This window comes from Oryx dammah, unplaced genomic scaffold (genome assembly GCF_014754425.2).
Source record: "Oryx dammah isolate SB20612 unplaced genomic scaffold, SCBI_Odam_1.1 HiC_scaffold_29, whole genome shotgun sequence".
In the NCBI taxonomy this organism is placed as follows: domain Eukaryota; kingdom Metazoa; phylum Chordata; class Mammalia; order Artiodactyla; family Bovidae; genus Oryx; species Oryx dammah.
Genome location: NW_024070213.1, coordinates 89,390,977 through 89,409,741, shown reverse-complemented (window position 1 = coordinate 89,409,741; position 18,765 = coordinate 89,390,977). Strand labels below are relative to the sequence as shown.

General features: G+C 57.0%; 1 protein-coding gene across 4 annotated transcripts; it reads right to left on the bottom strand.

Moving 5' to 3' along the window:
* Nucleotides 1-1,434: 1,434 nt before the first annotated feature.
* Nucleotides 1,435-18,282, bottom strand: NR4A1 (nuclear receptor subfamily 4 group A member 1). 4 transcript variants are annotated; one of them, XM_040234183.1, is made up of 8 exons: nt 18,175-18,282; nt 16,691-16,797; nt 6,250-7,127; nt 5,309-5,438; nt 4,839-4,990; nt 4,299-4,501; nt 4,036-4,214; nt 1,435-2,250 (listed from the first exon to the last, which is right to left on the bottom strand). In XM_040234183.1, the coding sequence occupies exons 3-8, from the start codon at nt 7,123-7,125 to the stop codon at nt 1,994-1,996; spliced, it is 1,797 nt and encodes a 598-aa protein (XP_040090117.1). In that variant the 5' UTR covers nt 7,126-7,127; nt 16,691-16,797; nt 18,175-18,282; the 3' UTR covers nt 1,435-1,993. The 4 variants fall into 4 exon arrangements, with proteins under 4 accessions (XP_040090117.1, XP_040090116.1, XP_040090115.1 ...); XM_040234182.1 differs by lacking the exon at nt 18,175-18,282 and having other exon boundaries at nt 16,691-16,882; XM_040234181.1 differs by lacking the exons at nt 16,691-16,797; nt 18,175-18,282 and adding an exon at nt 9,894-10,112.
* Between the last annotated feature and the right edge of the window lie 483 nt (nt 18,283-18,765).

The window sequence follows — 18,765 nt, the reverse complement described above, 5'->3', positions numbered from 1 at the left end:
GTACTGCCACCAGACTCACCTCCACACGGAACAGACAGGAAACCAAGGCTCAGCGAGGGAGTGGGGCTTCTCAGAAATCAGCATGGAGTTGGAGGAAGGGCTGAGAAACGAAGCAGATCTCCTGACCACCCCACCCTCTACCCCTGTCTCACCAGGTGCTAGGGCTGTGGCAACTCAGGGGCTCTGGCAGGGCTGCCAGGAACATGTGCTTGGATGTTCAGACACTGTGGGGGGTGGCGGCCATCATGCACAGGGCCCAGGACTCCCCAGCCTACCCCCACGTGGACCCTTCAAAACACCTGGGGCTTAGCCATCATCCCAAAACCTGAGTGAGGGCAGGTGGTGAGGGTCTCTCTGGGGAACCTGTAGGCAGGGGCTGGAGCACCAGGGAAGGCCCTTGATTGTGTTCTACTGTGGAGCAGAGCCCTATTTTGTTGAGCTTCCTTCAGGCAGGGGCTGCCCTCATCCAGCCAGTTCCTAGGGGCTGTCGGGGTGGAGGTTCAGGGGTCCTGGGTCAAGGGTCCTCCTGCACAAAGCGCAGGGTAGGGGGCCAGGCCCTGCGTGGCAGCCAGCTACCTTGGACTTCGGTATAGGGTCAGTTCTACATTTGTTTTTCCAAAGAGTGGCTCCCAGACCTCCAGCCTCACAGGCACCTGGGTGCTGGGTGAAAGTTGAGCTCCATGGGCCCCGCCACTCGTCAAATCCCAGTCTCTGGGGTAGAGCCAAGGAATTTGCATTTTAAGCCAGCTAAGCATCTGATGGGTTTGGGAGTTGGAGAACCTACTTGGGGGCATTTGGGCACAAGCAGGGAACTCAGAACAGTCTTCCTGCCAAGAAGGTCAGGGTTACCATAACCTGGGTCCTGCTGCTGGTGCACTAGGCTTGTGGGGAGGGATACTGAAAGTGGGGGTGGGGAAAAACTTCTACTGAGTAAGGACAGTGGCTACCACCTTCCTGGGCTGCCCTGGACCCAGCCCTACACTGAACACCCCACCCACACTCCTAGGGCACATGTGAGCTGGGGCTTCAGGTTAGGAACTTCCAAGGCAAAGCCGGTGGCCAAATTGGCCCCCAGCACAGGCCCCATCCACAAGCCTGGCCTGTTCACCAGAGGCTTTCTCCATGTCAGAAACTAGTCTGAGTGGTGTCATTACTTTCACCTTTTATAAATGAGTAAACAGGCCTCAGTTTGCCAAGTTGGCAACATGCAAGATTTATGGGAGCTAGGGACTTCCCTGGTGGTGCAGTGGTTGGGACTCTGCACTTCCACTCTAGCGGGTGTGGATTCGATTCCTGGTCAGGGAACTAAGCTCCCATATGCCACCTGACACAGGTTGCCCAAAAATAAAGACTTACAGGAGGCACCTCTGTCTCTATTATGCTATTTTGGGGGTGGGTGGTATGGGTAGAGGGTGCCAGAGATAAGATCTCAGCTTCAGCTACATGTCTATTTTTTATTCAATATATTAAATATATTAATCAGAAAAGTCACATACTATAAATCCAGGAAAATACACAAATATAAATGTCAGAATCTGTCATTTGTCTTCCTCCTAGAGTGAGTCTATGTACACGTGGAAGGAGGGCGGCAAGAGAGCAAGTAGGAGGCGGCTGGTGGGGGCCCATTCCTCCCTCCCAACCCCCACTCCCACCTCAACCTCTTCCTTCCTGTATTTACAGCAGCATTCGGCTTATTTACAGCATGGCGGTGTGTGTGTGTGTTAAAAACGGTTTATCTTACAAAAACATGAAGACCAGGGCTGGGCTGGGGGGGTAAGACAAATAGTAAGGGTCACCCCTGTGAATGCATCCCTCTCCCCGAGGCCATGAGCTCCCTGCTGACCTCCCAGAGAACAAGGGGGAGGGGCAGCCAGTCTGCAGCTCAGGCCCAGGCCAGGGTGATGCTCTGGGGGTCCGTGGGCCATGGGCTAAAGGCACGTGGGGTGGCATTATGAGCGTGCACACCAAGTGCGCGCATGTTCCCGGGCCAGGGTCAGAAGGGCAGTGTGTCCATAAAGATCTTGTCGACGATGGGTGGAGGGGGCACCAAGTCCTCCAGCTTGAGGTAGAAGATGCGCTGCAAGCCCTGGGTGCACAGGGTCCGCAGCTCGGGCAGCTTGCCCAGCAGGCGTGACAGGCAGCTGGCCGGCTGGGGCTCACCCGCCTCGGCCGAGACGTGCTCCTTCAGGCAGCTAGCAATGCGGTTCTGCAGCTCCTCTACCCGGCGAGGCTCCTGCAGCCCGTGCCGGTCTGCGGTAGGAGGGGGGGACAAGGTGTGGGATTAGAGGCTCTGCCCAGAACCGGACGCCCCTCTCCGCACTGCAGTCGGCTGCCCCCAGGTCTCTGGAGCTGCTGCTACTGATCATCTCCCACGCCCCCTCTGCACTCCACACAAGCACAGGAGCCCCACTAGAAGCCCAGCAAGGCAGCAGTGCTCATCATCCTCATCTTCCAAGGGACAAACCGAGGCCCAGAGAGGTTACAAGACTTGCCTAAGGTCACAAAAAGGAAATAAAACCTTAAGCAGGTTTTACTGACTAGCCCGGTGTTGTTTTTTTGGTTTCTGGTTCCCCCCACCCCAGATGGTAAAGAATCCGCCTGCAATGCAGGAGACTGGAGTTTGATCCCTGTGTCAGGAAGATCCCCTGGAGAGGGGAATGGCTACCCATTCCAGTATTCTTGCCTGGAAAATTCCATGGACAGAAGGGCTTGGTAGGCCACAGTCCATGGGGTTGCAAAGAGCTGGACATGACTAAGCAACTAACACCCCAGACTATTGTGAGAAACCCTGGGTTTGTGTAGCAGCATTACAGATGTCACCTCCAGAGAAAGCAGGCCTCAAAACCCAGTGCTCTTTCTGCAGCCGAAAGTACCTCGGATTCTGTCCTACAGTTTTTTTGGTCCTATGTAGCCTTGTGAAACTTAACTTAAATCCGCCTTGCAACACAGGGGACAGGGGTTTGCTCCCTGGTAGGGGAACCAAGATCCCACACGCCTCAACTATCAAGGCCCATGTGCTCTGTAGCTCATGTACCATAACTAGAGAGTCCTTGCACCACAACAAAAGATCCCAGAGAGAAAGAGATGGGGCAGATTCTGGTGCTTTAACAAATAAAGACCTGAAAACCTCCACATTTAATGCCAAAAACTCGTATCTTGCAGAATTACGTTTACATATTCACATGAAGTACACAACCAGCACAGCTAATCAGTGCTGTTAGCAGTCAAGGCGGTAGCTACCCTTCGGGCAGCTAATGACTAAAAAGCGGGCACAAGGAAGGGCTCTGGGGTACTGGTCATGGCTGTTTCTTTTTTAAAATATAACTTTATTTATTTATTTGTTGTTGGCTATGCTGGGTCTCTGTTGCTCCGTGGGCTTTCTCCAGTTGCAACGAGTAGGGGCTACTCTCTAGTTATGGTGCACAGGTTTCTCATTGTAGGGCTTGTCTTATTTGGAGTACAGGCTTTAGAGCAGGAGGGTTTCAACGGTTGCAGTTCATGGGCTTCAACAGTTGTGATTCCTGGGCTCTAAAGCACAGGCTCAGTAGTTAAGGCACACGCGCGTAGGTGTTCCGCAGCATGTGGGACTCTCCCAGATCAGGGACTGAACCCGTGTCTCCTGCGTTGGGCAGGCGGATTCTCTACCACTGAGGCACCAGGGAAGCCCTGTGTCTGTTTCTTGATCTGTGTGTTTATGTGCATACATTTTGTGAAAATTTCCATGCAACATGGTTCAGTAAGATTTAAAAAAAACAAACAAACAAACTTTAGGTCACACCTGACACCTACAGAGTTAGGACCTTGAGTAGTCTGGGCTACGTCAGGGGCTGATGGTTTGCCATCAGCCACAGCTAGGCCTGAAACCTGGCTCTGCCAACCACCAACTGCACTGCCCTAAGCCACGTCTGCCCTCTCTGCATCTCGTCACCCTCACTCCACAATGCAGGGGGCCCAGGAAACACCTGATGCTGGTACATCCAGAGCCAGGCCCTCAGGCCCTCCCCATCTCCCTGGGTCTGGGGACCGGCCTCCCACCTGTGATGAGGACAAGTGCGGAGAGGCAGGCGAAGGCAGGGATGTCTACCACCAAGCTGTGTAGGGAGCGAGAGAAGGCCAAGATGCTGTCGATCCAGTCCCCGAAGCCACGGGCACATTGCAGGCGGTGCAGCACCAGGCCTGAGCAGAAGATGAGCTTCCCCTCGGCTGGTTTAGACCTGGCAGGTGGGGTGCAGACAGCCATTAGAGGGGCTGGAGGGCAGGGCGCCGGCCGAGGGCTGAGCACACAGTGGGACGCTCACCGGTAGGCCAGACGGAGGATAAAGAGCTCCAGAAAGGCGGACTCCAGCAGCAGGTCCTGGTCTCCGGGAGACAGTTCGGCAAAGCCGGGGATTTTCTCAGCCCACTTGCGGATCACCTCCAGGGAACCCGAGAGCAGGTCGTAGAACTGCTGCACGTCCCCGGCATCCTCTTTCCCGAAGTGGGGCAGCGCCAGCTCCTGGAACTGGCAGGTGGTCCAACGGGGTCAGACCCCAGAAAGAGCCCCACACTCAGGCGGCCGTGTACAGCCATGTCACGCCCTGGGATGCCAGATCCCAAGGGTAAGAATGGAGCCGAGATCCCGCCCATGCTTGCTTGCCAACTCTTCCCTATTAATCCAGAGCCGAGGCTGCTGGAAGGAGCACTTTTTTTTTTAATTGGCCACTGCCCAGAGGGGTACATTTTTCCATCTGGTCAGCCTAGAGGGGCCAATCCTCTTTTCGATCTGTGGAACTGGGGGCTGGGCGGGTAGCTTTTCTCATATGTAGGAAGTGCCGAATGTGGGCTGGGCAGGGCCTCACCTTGGAATAGTCCAGTTTAGAAGTGCTCGGCCCTGAGTCCAGGTGCGCCCGGACCAGGGAGGTGAGTAGGTGCGCTGGGGAGGTTTCTGGGGGCTGCTTGGGCTTTGAAGGGAGCCGACCCCGCCGTCCTTTCAGGCTGTCTGTCCGAACAACTACAGAGAAAAGGGCTGGAGTGAGGCAGGGAGAAAGGGGCCCAGGGAAGGGACTCCCAGCCCAAGCTGTGCACCCCGGTGCTAGAAGCACACCCAAGTATGAGGAACTAGAGCCCCCGAGAACCCAGGGGACCCTGCAACGATCTCCACTCTCACAAGGCAGGCAGGTGGACTGGAGGCGGGGGAGGACAGAAGGCCGAGGCACGCCCTCCCCTGGGGCCCACCAGGACAGATGTCTGGGGCAGAGGAGGGGGCGTCTGCATGCCCCACCCTGCTCTGGCCCACCTCTGTCCCTCGGGGCCTGTCCCAACCACCCACCTTCCTTCACCATGCCCACGGCCAGGCACTTCTGGAAGCGGCAGAACTGGCAGCGGTTTCGCCGCCTCTTGTCCACAGGGCAGTCCTTGTTAGCCAGGCAGATGTACTTGGCATTTTTCTGCACTGTGCGCTGGGGGGGCCAACACGGAACAGGCTGTCAGAGCGTGGGGTGGGGTGGGGGGGAGCCAGGGGAGGGGACTGTCCAGATCCTACTGCCATTGCAGACAAAAGCGCTCTCTGTTCACAACTATTTTTCTAACATTTGGGTGGCAGGGGAGGATAAGATGGATGGGTTGGGGGAGGAAGAAAAAAAGTCCTGGGGACACTGGCGGAGGGCTCGGCCATACCCCCAGGATGCAGGATGAGGGGCGAGGGGCTCCCCAGCAGCCCAGACACTGACCCTTCTTAACGTTGCTGTGTCCGCCTGCCCCTTCCCTGAGGCAGACACGAGAGGGCTGAGAGGCCGGGGGTGGGGCCGGGCAGGGAGGCAGGCACCCAGCGCTGGGACAAACACACAGCCTGTTCCCAAGTCCACCCCCAGCTCTCCAGCACCAAGCCCTCTCCTCGGATCCTTTCATCTCGTGCCAGGAACACGAGTGCCTGGGCTCCCCCCATCCCACCAGGACCTTGAGTAGGGGGAGGCCAGGCAGAGGAAAACCAGAGACTGGCCACAGAAACTCCCCCTCCTGGGTAACCCTGCAGCCTGCACCCTCTGCCCTACTCTCACCCCTCCCTCCATCTCTCCACCACCCCAGTGTCAGCATGAAAGGTCCCAGGTCCCTGCTTCTAGGATGGCAGCCCACCGGGCCAAGCCTGCCCTCTTCCTAAAGAGCAGACTTGCTGGAAGGAGAACCCAAGCGAAGCCATCACAAAGCCTGCTGGGGTAAGAGATCAGCCTGCCCCACTTCTCATAAAAAGCTACACCCAGGGCAGCCCAGTACCTTGAAGAAGCCTTTGCAGCCCTCACAGGTGCGGACACCATAATGCTGGCAGGAAGCATTGTCCCCACACACAGCACAGCGGCCCTCGCTTCCACCCGGAACCCCACTCCGGGCCTTGGCAGAGGTCACGGGCGCGTCCAGCCTCCCTGAGCCATCAAGGTGGGGAGAAGTGGGCACCAGGCCTGGGAACGCTGTTGGCATGGAATAGCTCTCTCCCTCCCCCAGCTGGTGGGCGGCCTGTGAGGGGAACAGCTTCAGGGGGCTTGGGGCCAGGCTGGGACTGGGGCCGGGGTGAGGGCTGAAGGAAAAGAAGGCCGGTGGCTGGGGGGGCCCAGAAGCCTTGGGCAGCTGCTCTGTCCATGCCCGCAGGCCTTCATAAGTCTGGCTGGGCGAGAAGGGGCCGAAGGAGCCATCCCAGGGAGAGAGCTGGGGTGGCTGGAAGCTGGGCGTGGATGGTGACGGTGCAGAGCAGGGACTGCCATAGTAGTCAGAGCCGCTGGAGGACAGGGTCTCGTCCAGAGGGCCACTCAGCGTGCCAGGGTAGCAGCCATACACCTGGAAGTCCTCAAACTTGAAGGAAGCAGAGGCTGGGGAGGTGGCTGATGATGAGGACGTGGAGGAGGCTGAGGAGGAGGCCGAGGAGCACGGCTGGGCCGTGCCCGGCAGTTGGTAGAGGAAGGTGTCAAACTCCCCTGTGTAGCCGTCCATGAAGGTGCTGAAGCTGGGCAAGGCGGTAGGGACAGCGGGGGCCACCTCGGGGCTGGCCAGGTCCATGGTGGGCTTGCTGAGCTCGGGGGTCAGGAGGTCGCCTGCCAGGTGGTCGCGGGGTCCTGGGCTCGGTGCTGGTGTCCCATACTGGGCTTGGATACAGGGCATCTCTGGAGAGGGAAGAGACCAAAGTGGGGGGAGGGGGAAGTCAGTAAGAGAGGCCTGAAGCCTGGCCTCTAGGTACAGGTCCCTGACCGGTCAGGAGGCAGGACTCCCAGCCAGGCATGGGACATAGGCATTAGGGCCACGGCCCACCACAGAACCCAGGAATCCTGGCACCTGGCCAGAGCACCATCTCAACGTCTATGTCACAAAGTCCCTGGGCAAGGTCCCAGCAAGGGTGGGCTCAAGTCGGAAGGCCAACCACACCCCGGGCAGCCTGGGAACCCCAGGGAGGGCATGTAGCCAGCATTTCTCTGCTGGAACAGGGGAAAGCTGTCTTCGTCCAGCCCCCTGCCTCTCCCTAACTGGGTAAGGCGCGGGTGGGGGCTGGGAGAAGGGTGGGTGGGAGAGGCAGCCAGGCAAAGCCAGAGCCCAGTCCTGGGAGCAGATACGCCGTTCCTCCAACCTGGCACTTCTGGGAATATTCCTAGGCATGGCTCAGCCTCTGCAAAACCCCCTCCTCTTCTCCCTCCACAGTGCCTGAGCTAATGAACAACATTCTGCAAATGGAAGAGGAGCTGAGAGTGAAGGCCCAGTTGCCTATGAAAGCAGCCTAGACAGCAATTAGCCTGTCCCTACCGCCATCCCCAACCCCACCCTCACCCTACATACTGAGCAAAGGCTGTAGATCCCACGCGCACCCTAGTCCTGCCATATGGGGATGGGCACCCACTCTACATTGCCTGGGATGCTCCCAGAAGCAAAGAGGAAAGAAGCCTGACCTCCTTCCCCAGTACCCCAAGGAATCAGGTAACCGGGCTCCAGACCTTTAAAGGCCATATGGTGGAAGGGGGAGTGTGGTGGGGAGAGCAGCCCCTGGACTTCGAGTCCTGAAAAGGAACTTCTCTGCTTTCCCGCAGCATCTCCCCCTATTATTTTTACGAGAGCACTCAGAGTCTAGCAGACTACTCGAAGGGCTGTGTAGAGCAGAGGAGAAGCCTGCTGGGGGTGATGGAAGTCTGGGTCCCTCCACTAAACAGTTCTGTGCCCTGAAGAACCCAGGAGCTCAGACAAAGGGGGTTTACACCCCCTCAAATCTGGAGGAATCTGAAGGAGCAGAGAGAATCATTCGGGGGGATCTTTAAGTTCACAGACAAGTCAAAAGCTAACGCAGAGAGGAGGCTCTCATCCTACCTCCTTGCTTTGTCTCTGTGACCCTGGCCTCATCAGTCAGGGAGGGAGACTGGGGAAGAAAGCAAGCTGAAACAGGGAGTGCCATAATCAAAGGGGACAGCAGAAGGGGGCAAAAGCTGGCATTACCTCCTGGCCAAGAGCCTGGGGAGTTCTCCCGTAATAGGCTTTCTCCCGCCTTCTTGGGCCCTGGACAGGGCAGCTCCACCCCTGTCCTGACACTCCCACAACCAACCCAGACAACAGAGCCCCTAGACACTCTGGCCCCACCAACCAGCGGCGCCCATCCATAGGCATAAAGTACCTGCAAGCGCAAAGGCTGGCCCCATCTGCCTGCGCTACGACAGCCTGGCAGGGAAGGCTCTGGGGTGGAGTAAAAGAGGCAGCAGCTACGCAGGACTGGGCTGGGCACTCCAGCCTTATTCAAATCCCGTTTCTCCACTTGGAAGTCCCACATCCGGATCAACCCCCACCAATCTACCCCCACTCCTGCCTTCACGCAGGTACTTAATGACACAAGATATGGACCTCCATCCAGCCTTTGGCAGGGACACAAGGAGACGGAAGAGGCGGGGTTGAAGGAAGGAGCAAGGAGAATCCGGCTACAGGCAGGTCTTGGCAACAATGTGGTTTGCACCTGTTGTGCTAAACAAGCCTCAGGCTGCACCCTACCTGTCTGATCCGACAGAGACCGGGGAGGGGGATCCTCTAAGTGGTACCCCACCAGAGACTCCAACATCAACAACTTCAATCAAGGATCCCCAAGGACGAAGCTTTCCACCTCTCTCTCTCTCACACACACACATACACACACACAGATTCAAGCTACATTAAAAAGCAATCTTCCCTAAGCTTCCAGAGACTGTGTTCTGCCGTAAGAAGCCTCTTTTATTCCAACACACAGCAGCACCCCCTCCACAGTTCAGTCACCAATGTTAAGCCATTTGCTTGGACAATCCAGAACTCTCCTAAGATAGTTCAGGCAGAAACTTCCAACTGGGGAACCCTAGAAACTAACCCACAGCATTAAGAATAAGTGTTAAGAAAACAACTAGGGGTATAGCAGTGAGCTGACAAGCTAAGAGACCCTTTTGGAAATCCAATGCTGGAAGGAGTCGGATCCCAGCAGCCCAAAACGCTGTGCACCTTTCCCTCCACTGTACTGAGACCCCCAGCAGCAACTAACTCCTGGGAGCCCTGTGCCAACTAAGGGACCCTGGAAGACTGAACTCTAGACAGCCTCCTACTGAACGAGTCCCCACTGCAGGCACCAACTGAACTCTGTGGCTTCCACCTTGCACAGACCCCCGCCTCCTCAACACACACACACACACACACACACACACACACACACACAGCACCCAGTAGACTCCAGTCCCATCTGGGTCTTCATCCCGTTCCAACCCCTAACCTCCAAGCCAGGGTTGCAGCCTATACTCGCCCTCCTTCATGCTAACCCCAAAACATTCTTTCGGGTCCTCGCAAACACTCATCTCCTTCATGCAACATCCCCCCGCCCCTCCCCGCCACAAAACCAAAACGGAGAGCCCCGCTGAGATGCACACTTTCCAGGGGGCACCTACCCGGCTGGCTTCTGCTCCCCCTGCCAGGGACCGGGACCGGGACGGGCGCCCCAAGTCGCAGCCTGGTCCCGAGTACGCTCCCGCTGTCTTGCACACTCCCCCAACTTTCGCAGCCTCCACCACTGGGACTCCCGGCCGCGCCGGACCCTGCTCTTAAGCGCTCCGTGACGCGCGGGGAGGGGCGGAGGCGCCACTGACGCACGCGGCCCGGCGAGCTCTGGCCATACAAGGGCGCGGGGGGCGGCGCGGTTCCGGCGGGAGGCGGCCAGGGGGAGGCGCGGGGCCGGGGAGCCCGAGGGGGCGGGGCGAGAGGGGGGGCCTGGAATGTCTGCGCGCGTGACGCACGCGGGGTTCCATTGACGCAGGGAGCGCGGATTGTTTGATCTATAAATAGTCCCCTCGCGCCCGCCGCGCCGGCTAAAAATAGCAGCTCGCGGACTCGCAAGGCTCCGCTGGCCGGACCCAGGACCCCGGTCCCCGGGGCAGAAAACAGGCCCAAGGGCCAGAGCCCGAGAAGAGGGCGCTCTAGCTCCGAGGCCGCGGGGCTTCCCCGGCTTCACCCTCCGGGTGCTCCCGGGAGCCACGACTGCGCCTGGCTCCGCCTCTGCACCTTCCCCAGCCTTCCCTGCTGGCTTGGGGTGCCACTGCCCGGCTGGGCGGCCCGGGCAGGCCTTGGGCTGGGCAACTCAGGGACGCGTTCCGGGGGAACCAGCGGGGTCTTGGGTTGAGAGGTTGGCCAGGGACGTCTGACACCACAGTACCCACCACACAGACACACTCCCTTCTAGGGACGTCAGACACCTCAGCACCCCACCATCACACAGACACACGCTTACTCCCTACTCCCTCCCCCCAATTTCTTATGCAAAGTATCTTCTAGAGGGCAGGGATTCGCCAGGCCCCAGACAGGCCAATGCTGTGCTTCATAGCTGAACTAGATTTCTCACCACTATCCTCTAATTGGGAAATTACCGAATTTCAGAACCGGGTGGAGCCTGAGAAATCTTATCGAATTCGTGCCGACTCTTCCCCATTTTATAAATAAAAGGGCTCAGAGAAATAATGACACTTGCTCAAGGTCACAGAGCAAGGTGGTGGCACACTGGGGTGGAGCCTGCCTACATCTCTAGGGGATCCCTTCACCCGCTGCCCATGATCTCTTCCTCCCACCTCACCTCCAGCACCTGAAGGCAGTGTGTCTTTCATGTACACCAGGGCACAGGCCAGGCTGCAAGTGGCTGGAGCCTTCTCTAGATGGGGCTGTCACCCCTGGGATGCCCCAAGTCTGGAGAGCCAACACCTTCAGTAAGACAGGAAGATAAAAAGGCTAATATTTAGGAGAAGGAGCCCCTCCCCTCCCCCTGTCCACACTGAGCCTGTGATCAAGGACGCCACTCTCGCTTCCCCTGGTCACCCGACGGCACTTCCCTCTACCCTTGAGGCACTTCCTGCTCCTCACTTCCATTCTCACCTCCCTCTCAGGTTTCCCACACTCTGCTCTCCAGCCCTAGGTTCTGCCCACTCAAAGGTCCCACCAGCACTTCCAACATCACCCATTCTCTACCATCTGCTGTCTCTGCACTCCTTGCCCACCAGCAATCTCTGCTTTTGAAGCCTCACGCGCTACTTTTCACTTTCTTCTGAAATCATATTTTGGATTTGGAACCAAAGTCCAGAATCCTGGATCCTCTGGTCCTATTGCAGCCATGACCTGTGCCTCACTGGCACCTGAAGGCAACAGAGCACCCGAGTGAAGCCAGCGGCTTGCCCTTCTCCCTGCCCACACCCACTAAGAACCTGCCCCTTCACCATCTGTCTCCTCGTCACACCCTCAGTCCAGGACAGATGGAGCAGGCTCTACGTAGTAACATCAGTATCTTTCAGTCAGAACCTAGCACAGCTCCCCCATCACAGCATACACTCTCAACACCGACAGGCCTTTGTTAAACCGTCTTCCAAAGACCCTTCAAGGCCAACTTCATGAAGGTGAAGTGTGGATAGGATGATCTTTAACCAAAGTTTTGTTTTTCTTTGTCTTAGGCTTTTGCATTGAGATATTACTTGGGAAAAACACGAATTCCACAGCTTAAACCTGCTTTGAAACCACTAATATAATTCATGTCTTCCCATTTTGCAGATTAGGACCCAAGGGCGCCCAGAAGAGCTGCACCTTGCTCAGAAGCACAAGCAAGTCTGGGCTGGTGAAACCAATCCAGTCATGTCACAGGCTGGTTTCCCCACCTAGCCCCCCTCCCCACCCACCCCAGCAGGGCCTTCCTCAGAAAAGAAAACAATTCTAGTATGGTAACAAAAGTTGATTAGTCAGGTCAATGTTCTTCCCTCCAAACCTCACCACCAAAACACAAAACAAAAACAGGTGTATTAGCTGCAGCCTTAACGGCTCTTTGAAAGCTGAATCAGCAGCCTTGAGCCCTAGCACCTCCTATTCACCCCACCACTTTCCATTTGTAAAAAGCAACACAGACCTTCCCTACTTTCCCTACATGGGAAAGTTGACCCCGAAGCCTCAGGGAACTCAAGTGTGGTAAGGAGCAGTCCGTGTTCCCAGCCTACATCTCCACATCTAAGCATCTAGCCTCCAGAGCTGTGCAGGCAGCCCAGGCCTCACCTGGGCAGGAAATGGCAGGTTTGGAGACAATAATCTTGCTGTCCCAAAGGCAGAGGATGGGAGAGGCAAAAGCAGCTGCCACCTGGCCATACTTGTGACAAGAGGCAGGGGATGCTGGGGTCTCAGAACACATACACTCTGAAAATAAGTAAGGAGAAAAGGCCAGAGTCCTTCTATAGGAACACAGCCAGGAGCACCTAGCCAAAGCAAAAGGGAGAGGGTCCTTGAGCTTCATCCCTGCTGGCCAGATGCCCTCCAGGGAGGGTGGCCTTGGGCTCCAAATCCAGAGACTCTTAGTAGAATCCAGCTAAGGTGGAACTCTTGAAAAGGCGTAACAGATGCGAACTTTGGGAGGCCTAGAGCATAAGCTGGTCCAAGGGCAGATGGAGACTCCAAGGGACCTGACTAAGTCCATCCCTTAAGATAAGCAAGGTCAGCGTGAACAGCTCATTGTAGGGGAGATAAGCAGTGGAAAGGGACAGGTAACCACCATGGAAGGAGAGGTATACAAAACTTTGAAGTGAGGACCAGAAAGTAAGGCAGGGCCAGGATAACACAGGAAGGGCAGGGGAAGATGTCATGCTGGAGACAAGAGAGAGCTGCCCAAGGTCAGGCTCCCACAGCCCGGCACAAGCGCTGTGCCACCAGCACCGGGCTCCCCACTGCCCCAGTACAAAGACCTTGGGCTTCAACCTTCCCACCACCCTCTGGGCACACTGTTCCTCTTCCTTCTACTCTAATCCCACTGACCTTCTAAGACTTCAGCTCATGCCACCCTCCTGGACCAGCCTGACTTGTAATAAGTACCTTCTCACCAGAAGATTTGGGGGTGTGAGGAGTAGGGAATACCAGTGAAGGGTCAGACCTCGGCTTAGGACACTGCATGGATTCTTCCATTTTACCCTCTCCCTAATCTTCTAGGAATTAGGACTTCCCTGGTGGCTCAGATGTTAAAGCGTCTATCTACAATGCGGGAGACCTGGGTTCCATCCCTGGGTTGGGAAGATCCCTTGGAGAAGGAAATGGCAGTCCACCCCAGTACTCTTGCCTGGGAATTACCACCTGCATTTTATAAATGAAGAGATGGAGGCTTAGGGGCCAGGAATCAGAACCCCCACCCACCCCAACCCCTGCTACCTCCCAGCTCTATGCTGGACCCACTGCCCTCAACTCTGAACTCCAGAGCTGTGGCTTCTAACCCCGTGAGCCATGAGTCTCGTAAGTCTAACCACAGAGCCAGGTACACACATGGCCTGCAAACTGTAAACAGCAGTGCCTACGAGGAGGTCTCTGCGGGAAACTGGAAGCATCCCAGTTCCTAGTCTGAATGATGGTCACCTGGGTGTCTTCACTATGAAAAAGTCATCAAACTATACACTCTCAAGATTTCACATCTATGGTTTGTATACTTTTTTGTATGTATGTTATACTCTCAGAAATAAAGTGTTTATTTACAAAATATGCTCAGTTGTGTCTGACTCTTTGTGACCCCATGGACTGTAACCTGCCAGGCTCCTCTGTCCACAGAATTCTCCAGGCAAGAATACTGGAGTCGGTTGTCATGCCCTCCTCCATGCGATCTTCCCAACCCAGGGATAGAACCCAGGTCTCCTACGTTGCAGGCATATTCTTTACCGTCTGATCCACCAGGGAGGCCCAAATAATCATGTCTAAATGGGAGAGATACATCGATTCAAATGGATGCAGATGCCGCTGGCATTTACTGAAATCACAGAGAAACGGGGGTTGTTTCTCATGTATTTGTTCTATCAACACAGACTCAGCATAGCTACGGTGAGGACAGCCCGCAGTATCTAGCACGAGAAAGATCTCCTCTCCCAATGTTTTCTGAATCGCTCAGCTAGGCCCTGGTCCCTGCTTGTCAAATCCTTTGTGGCCCACAGACTTATGTGCTCAGACCATCCCTCCCCGCAACCAACATGTGAACATGAAAGCAAGGCCCTGTCTCCCCTACCTTGGCAGGAGGCATCCTCAAACAGTACGTAGCCCAGGGCAGGCCCCAGTGGGCAGCCAGAGTGCACCATCGTCCCCTAGTCAAGACGGTGGGTGAATAGGAGATGGAGGAAGTGGAACTGCACTGCCCTTTTCCCACACTGCCCCCCCCCCAGACACAGTCAGGCTGGCCCCCGCCCCTGCTGAGCAAAGGGCAGGAACTTGTCCTACTTTCACCAAGACCATCCCCACCCATAGGCCTCCACACCCTTCTCGGGGGGTGAGCAGAAGGAGTGAGCTTTGCCTCCTCCCCACCCCCTACCCCGAGCTTCCCCTCCTGAGCCCCAGGACCCATCACCAGGCCTGACCCAGCCACTTCCTCTTCCTGCCCGAGCATCAAGTAGGGGGATTTGCTCTGTGGGCAGGGAAGCGCTGCCTACTGCCCCAAGGGGCTGCCACGGATGGCTCTGGGAACTGGGGATGTGGGGTCAGGCCCAGGCCTGATCTCCTGGCCCTGGCCCAGGCCCTGCCATGACCAGGCGTGTTGTTCCCTCCGGGAAAACTGGCTCCCAAGGACACACAGGTCAGCCACCGCTCTCCACATCTCACCCAGCCCCCAACAGGGCAAAAGATACAGGAACTCTCAGATGCATCTTTGACCAGGAGCCAACAAGCCTGGTGTGTGACCCGGGCCAGTCCCTTGCCCTCTCCCAGAGCGTTTCCTCATCTGCCCAATGCTGACAACATCACAAGTCCTGGTGCTGTGAGAATTCACTGACAGAAGGGGGAGGCTCCACAGTGAAATGGGAGCGTTGTCTGGGGACCTGGGCTCTAGAGCAGGATCCTGTGGGGAGCACAGAAAGGAGACACCAGGGCCATCAGATCGACTAGGGGGCCCCGCACCCTCCTCCTCCAAGAATCGGAGACAAAGAGTACCCCTACCCTGCCTCGCCCCTCCAGGGCTGAGTAAAAGGAAATGAGAGTATGTCCAGAGATGGGGCTCCACCCAGCACCAGGAAAATTCCAGACTGCATGCAGCAAGTGCTCAATTGATACTGTGAAGACAGCTGGTTAATTAAGGAGATCAGATCTCTCTCCACAGAGGTCATTTTCAGTCGAGTAATTTCTCCACCCTCAGCCCCCTCTCAGGCCAGAAGAAATCAACATACAGCATAAAAGAACAAGACCAGTCTTCAGGAAGAACATCCAGACAGAACTGAAAAACACAGACAAGATCACGGAGTTCCTTGGGAAAAGCTGGCCCACACCTCATTTGCACCCTCCTCAGTTCTCCTTCCATCCCCTCAGGTTGCTCAGATCCTGGCCAGCTCCTCTCTCCCCCACCCTTGGAGGGTCTCCCACCACCTTGCAGAACATCAACAACCCACCAAGTTCTCCTGCCCCTGCCCAAGGTCTCCACCCAGCCTCCTTGGGCAAAATTTCAAATTCCAAAATAAAAACCCTCTGATAACGAGTCCCAGCCGGAAAGACTGATGCATTTTCCTATTGTTAAAGTATTTTTAGTCACAGGCTCTGGATTCGTTTAGAGACTCACGTTCAGAAAGGGAAAAAAAATTTTTTTTCGAGAACCAAGAAGGAGAGCACGGAGCCTCCCACGTAAGAAGCTCCGCTTGTTCCACGCCGGCCCAAGTCCCTGGCCTGGCTCCCGGGGAACGTGTTTGTGGCAAGCTGGTTGGCGGCTCCTCCAAGCCTTGTTCCAGCCCTGCTTCTCAGGCACCCAAGCAGCCGGGAAGCCAGGCTAGGAGGGCAGGGCAAGGGCCGAGGGCTCAGAGACATCAGTCTATCGGTTCAGATCCCAAGTCCCAACCAGCAAGGGGGCCGGGGGCCTTACCCAGGGACCAGTGCTGAGGGACCTGCCTGATAACCAGCTCTCTCCAGCGTCCCTCCCCATCCTGAGCAGATCAGTGCTCTATCCAGGCCGGGTCAACAGGAGAGGAGGATTGAAGAGCCTGTTGCAGATCTCTGAGGAAGGAGACTTCTACCTCTCCTGGTTCTCAACCACAATGTGGTCCAAGTCCCACCATCCCAGGGCCGTCAAGCTTTCATTCTCATTCCTTGAGAGGATTGACCACCCTTGTTTCCCCCTCCAGCCCTCCTCTTGAGGCCAAAGAAACCACAACTCAGACAGTCATGACGAAAAGAGATCCAAATGGCCCAGCCCCAGCGCCTTGGTTTCGCCATTCCTAAGACTCACCAGCTTCCTCCACACGACCTGCTTTGATTCTCAGAGGTCCTGGACAACTGCACCAAGGGAGACTCCCAGGGCTGGTTGGGGCCTCTTCCTGGTGGCCTTGAGGAGCCCTGCGGGAAGAAACGTGACCGCCCAGTCAGCCTGTCCTGCCGGCCGCGGCCGTGCACCAGCTGAGTGGGCTCAGGACGCGGAGCGGCCTCCACGGCAGCGTGTCCTCCTCTGTTTATATAGCTGAAACCAGAGCCGGCCTCTGGGGACAGGGGAGCTGCCTCGGAGCCCTCTTGGCTGAGGCCTGACTTTGGCCCGGGTCAGCGAGAGCCCAAAATAGTCAGCTGACGGGAGCCCCGGTGTGAGCGTGACCCTGGGCCCATGCCCGGGCCTGGCAGACAGGTGCCCACGTCACAAGACCAGCAGCTCTAGCGCTCATGGGGCCCCCTTGGCAGCCCCTCAGGGTGCCCCTGGAGGCATATCTGGCATGGGAATTCTACCCAATCACCTCCCTCATCCAGACAACAGACTGAATGCGAGGAATTCTGCCCACAGGAGCCACTGTGTACCCAGAGGGAAGGCCGGGCGCTCAGGAGGCCGAGTCAGAGCTGAGGGCGGAGGTGGGGGCTGAGCGGAGGGAAAGTCACCCAGCCCGCTGCTGTCATCTTCACTCACGCGCTTCCCGCATCCAGACCTCTGGCTGACCAGGAACACCTGCCTCATCCATTTACAGTGACTCCTCTCCCCGCCACGGCCCGCCCGAGGTCGGTGGCCCAACACCTGCTGCCATCAGGGGGCCAGGTGCACGCCCAGCCCAGCCCCCAGCACAGGAGGCCCTGCTTCCCAGGGCTGTCCCTCCTTCTCTGCAGGCTTGGAGGGCTAGACACCTTGTCCTCTGCACCCCAGCCGCCTTTCTAGACTCTCTGGATCCTGAACACCAACCAACGCCACATAAGGCAACAGTGTTTGGGGTTCTAGCAGGGATACTGAGCCAGCTCCCAGTTCACCTGGGAGGGTCTCTCAGAGATGACTGAGAGGGAACTGCTGCTCAGAGATGGCCCTCAGTTCTGGGGAAGGAAAAAGAGAATCACAGGGTCCCTGTCCAGGGCCCCAAGCTGAACTCCAGCTCTCTTGGGTAAAGATGTAATCAGGACTCTGGTACCCCTAGCCTCACCCCATCAACTTCCTGGAACCAGGCACATGCTTCCCTGGCAGCCGTCACTCCCCACAACCCCATGACACCCAGACCCAGAGGACCCCCCCAAGCCTGTCCTGCTAAGAAAGTCAGGCTTCCCCCTTCCCCACCCCCGCACTACCCCCACTACCGAAGAAATCAGATCTCCCCGTGCCTAGCGGTGCCGCCTACTACCTCTGCAGGGCTTCCCTCTCCATCCCCCAAACCACATCCGCTTCAGGCAGCTCCTACACCCACCTTGGCCCCCCAACTACCTACTCAGGAGGCCCCAGGGGCATACAAAGGGCAACGGCAGGGCACTTACCACTCTGGGTGGACCGACGGACCTTAAACAACAGTTGACCATCCCTAGGACCTTTGGGGCCTGGCAGAAGGAGCCAATACCAGGGAGGGGCTGGGGCTGGCCTCTGTCCATGGCGGAGGCCTACAGAGGGGGTCGTGTGAGAGAGGAGAAATCAGCCAGCAGGGCCATTCCCTGGAGACAGTGCAGCCAGAAACAGACATGGGGACAGAGGCAGGACCCAGGCCGCGACGGAGGACAGGCCAGCCCAAGGTGCCCCGAGCTGGGCATCAGAGGTTGGCGGCCCACACCCCAAGCGAACAGCACTTGGGAACGTGGCGTGTGGCCAGCAGCTGCTGACAGCGTCTGGAGCATCTCCAGGCCCTGGAGACACAGCCCCTCAACCTTATACCCTACTCCTGGGTGCAGCAGCAGGTGGTACGTCAACCCAGCTTTCAGCTCCTTGATGTACACAAAAGGACAGCTGGAGGTAGAGAAAAGGGAGCTACTGCGAGGACAGAGCAGAACACCTCTCTCTCCTTAATGGACTCCAACTTGGTCCCCAAAGCTTCACAGGCCCCCACAAGGCAAGGGCTCCATGCTCCTAGCTCTAGG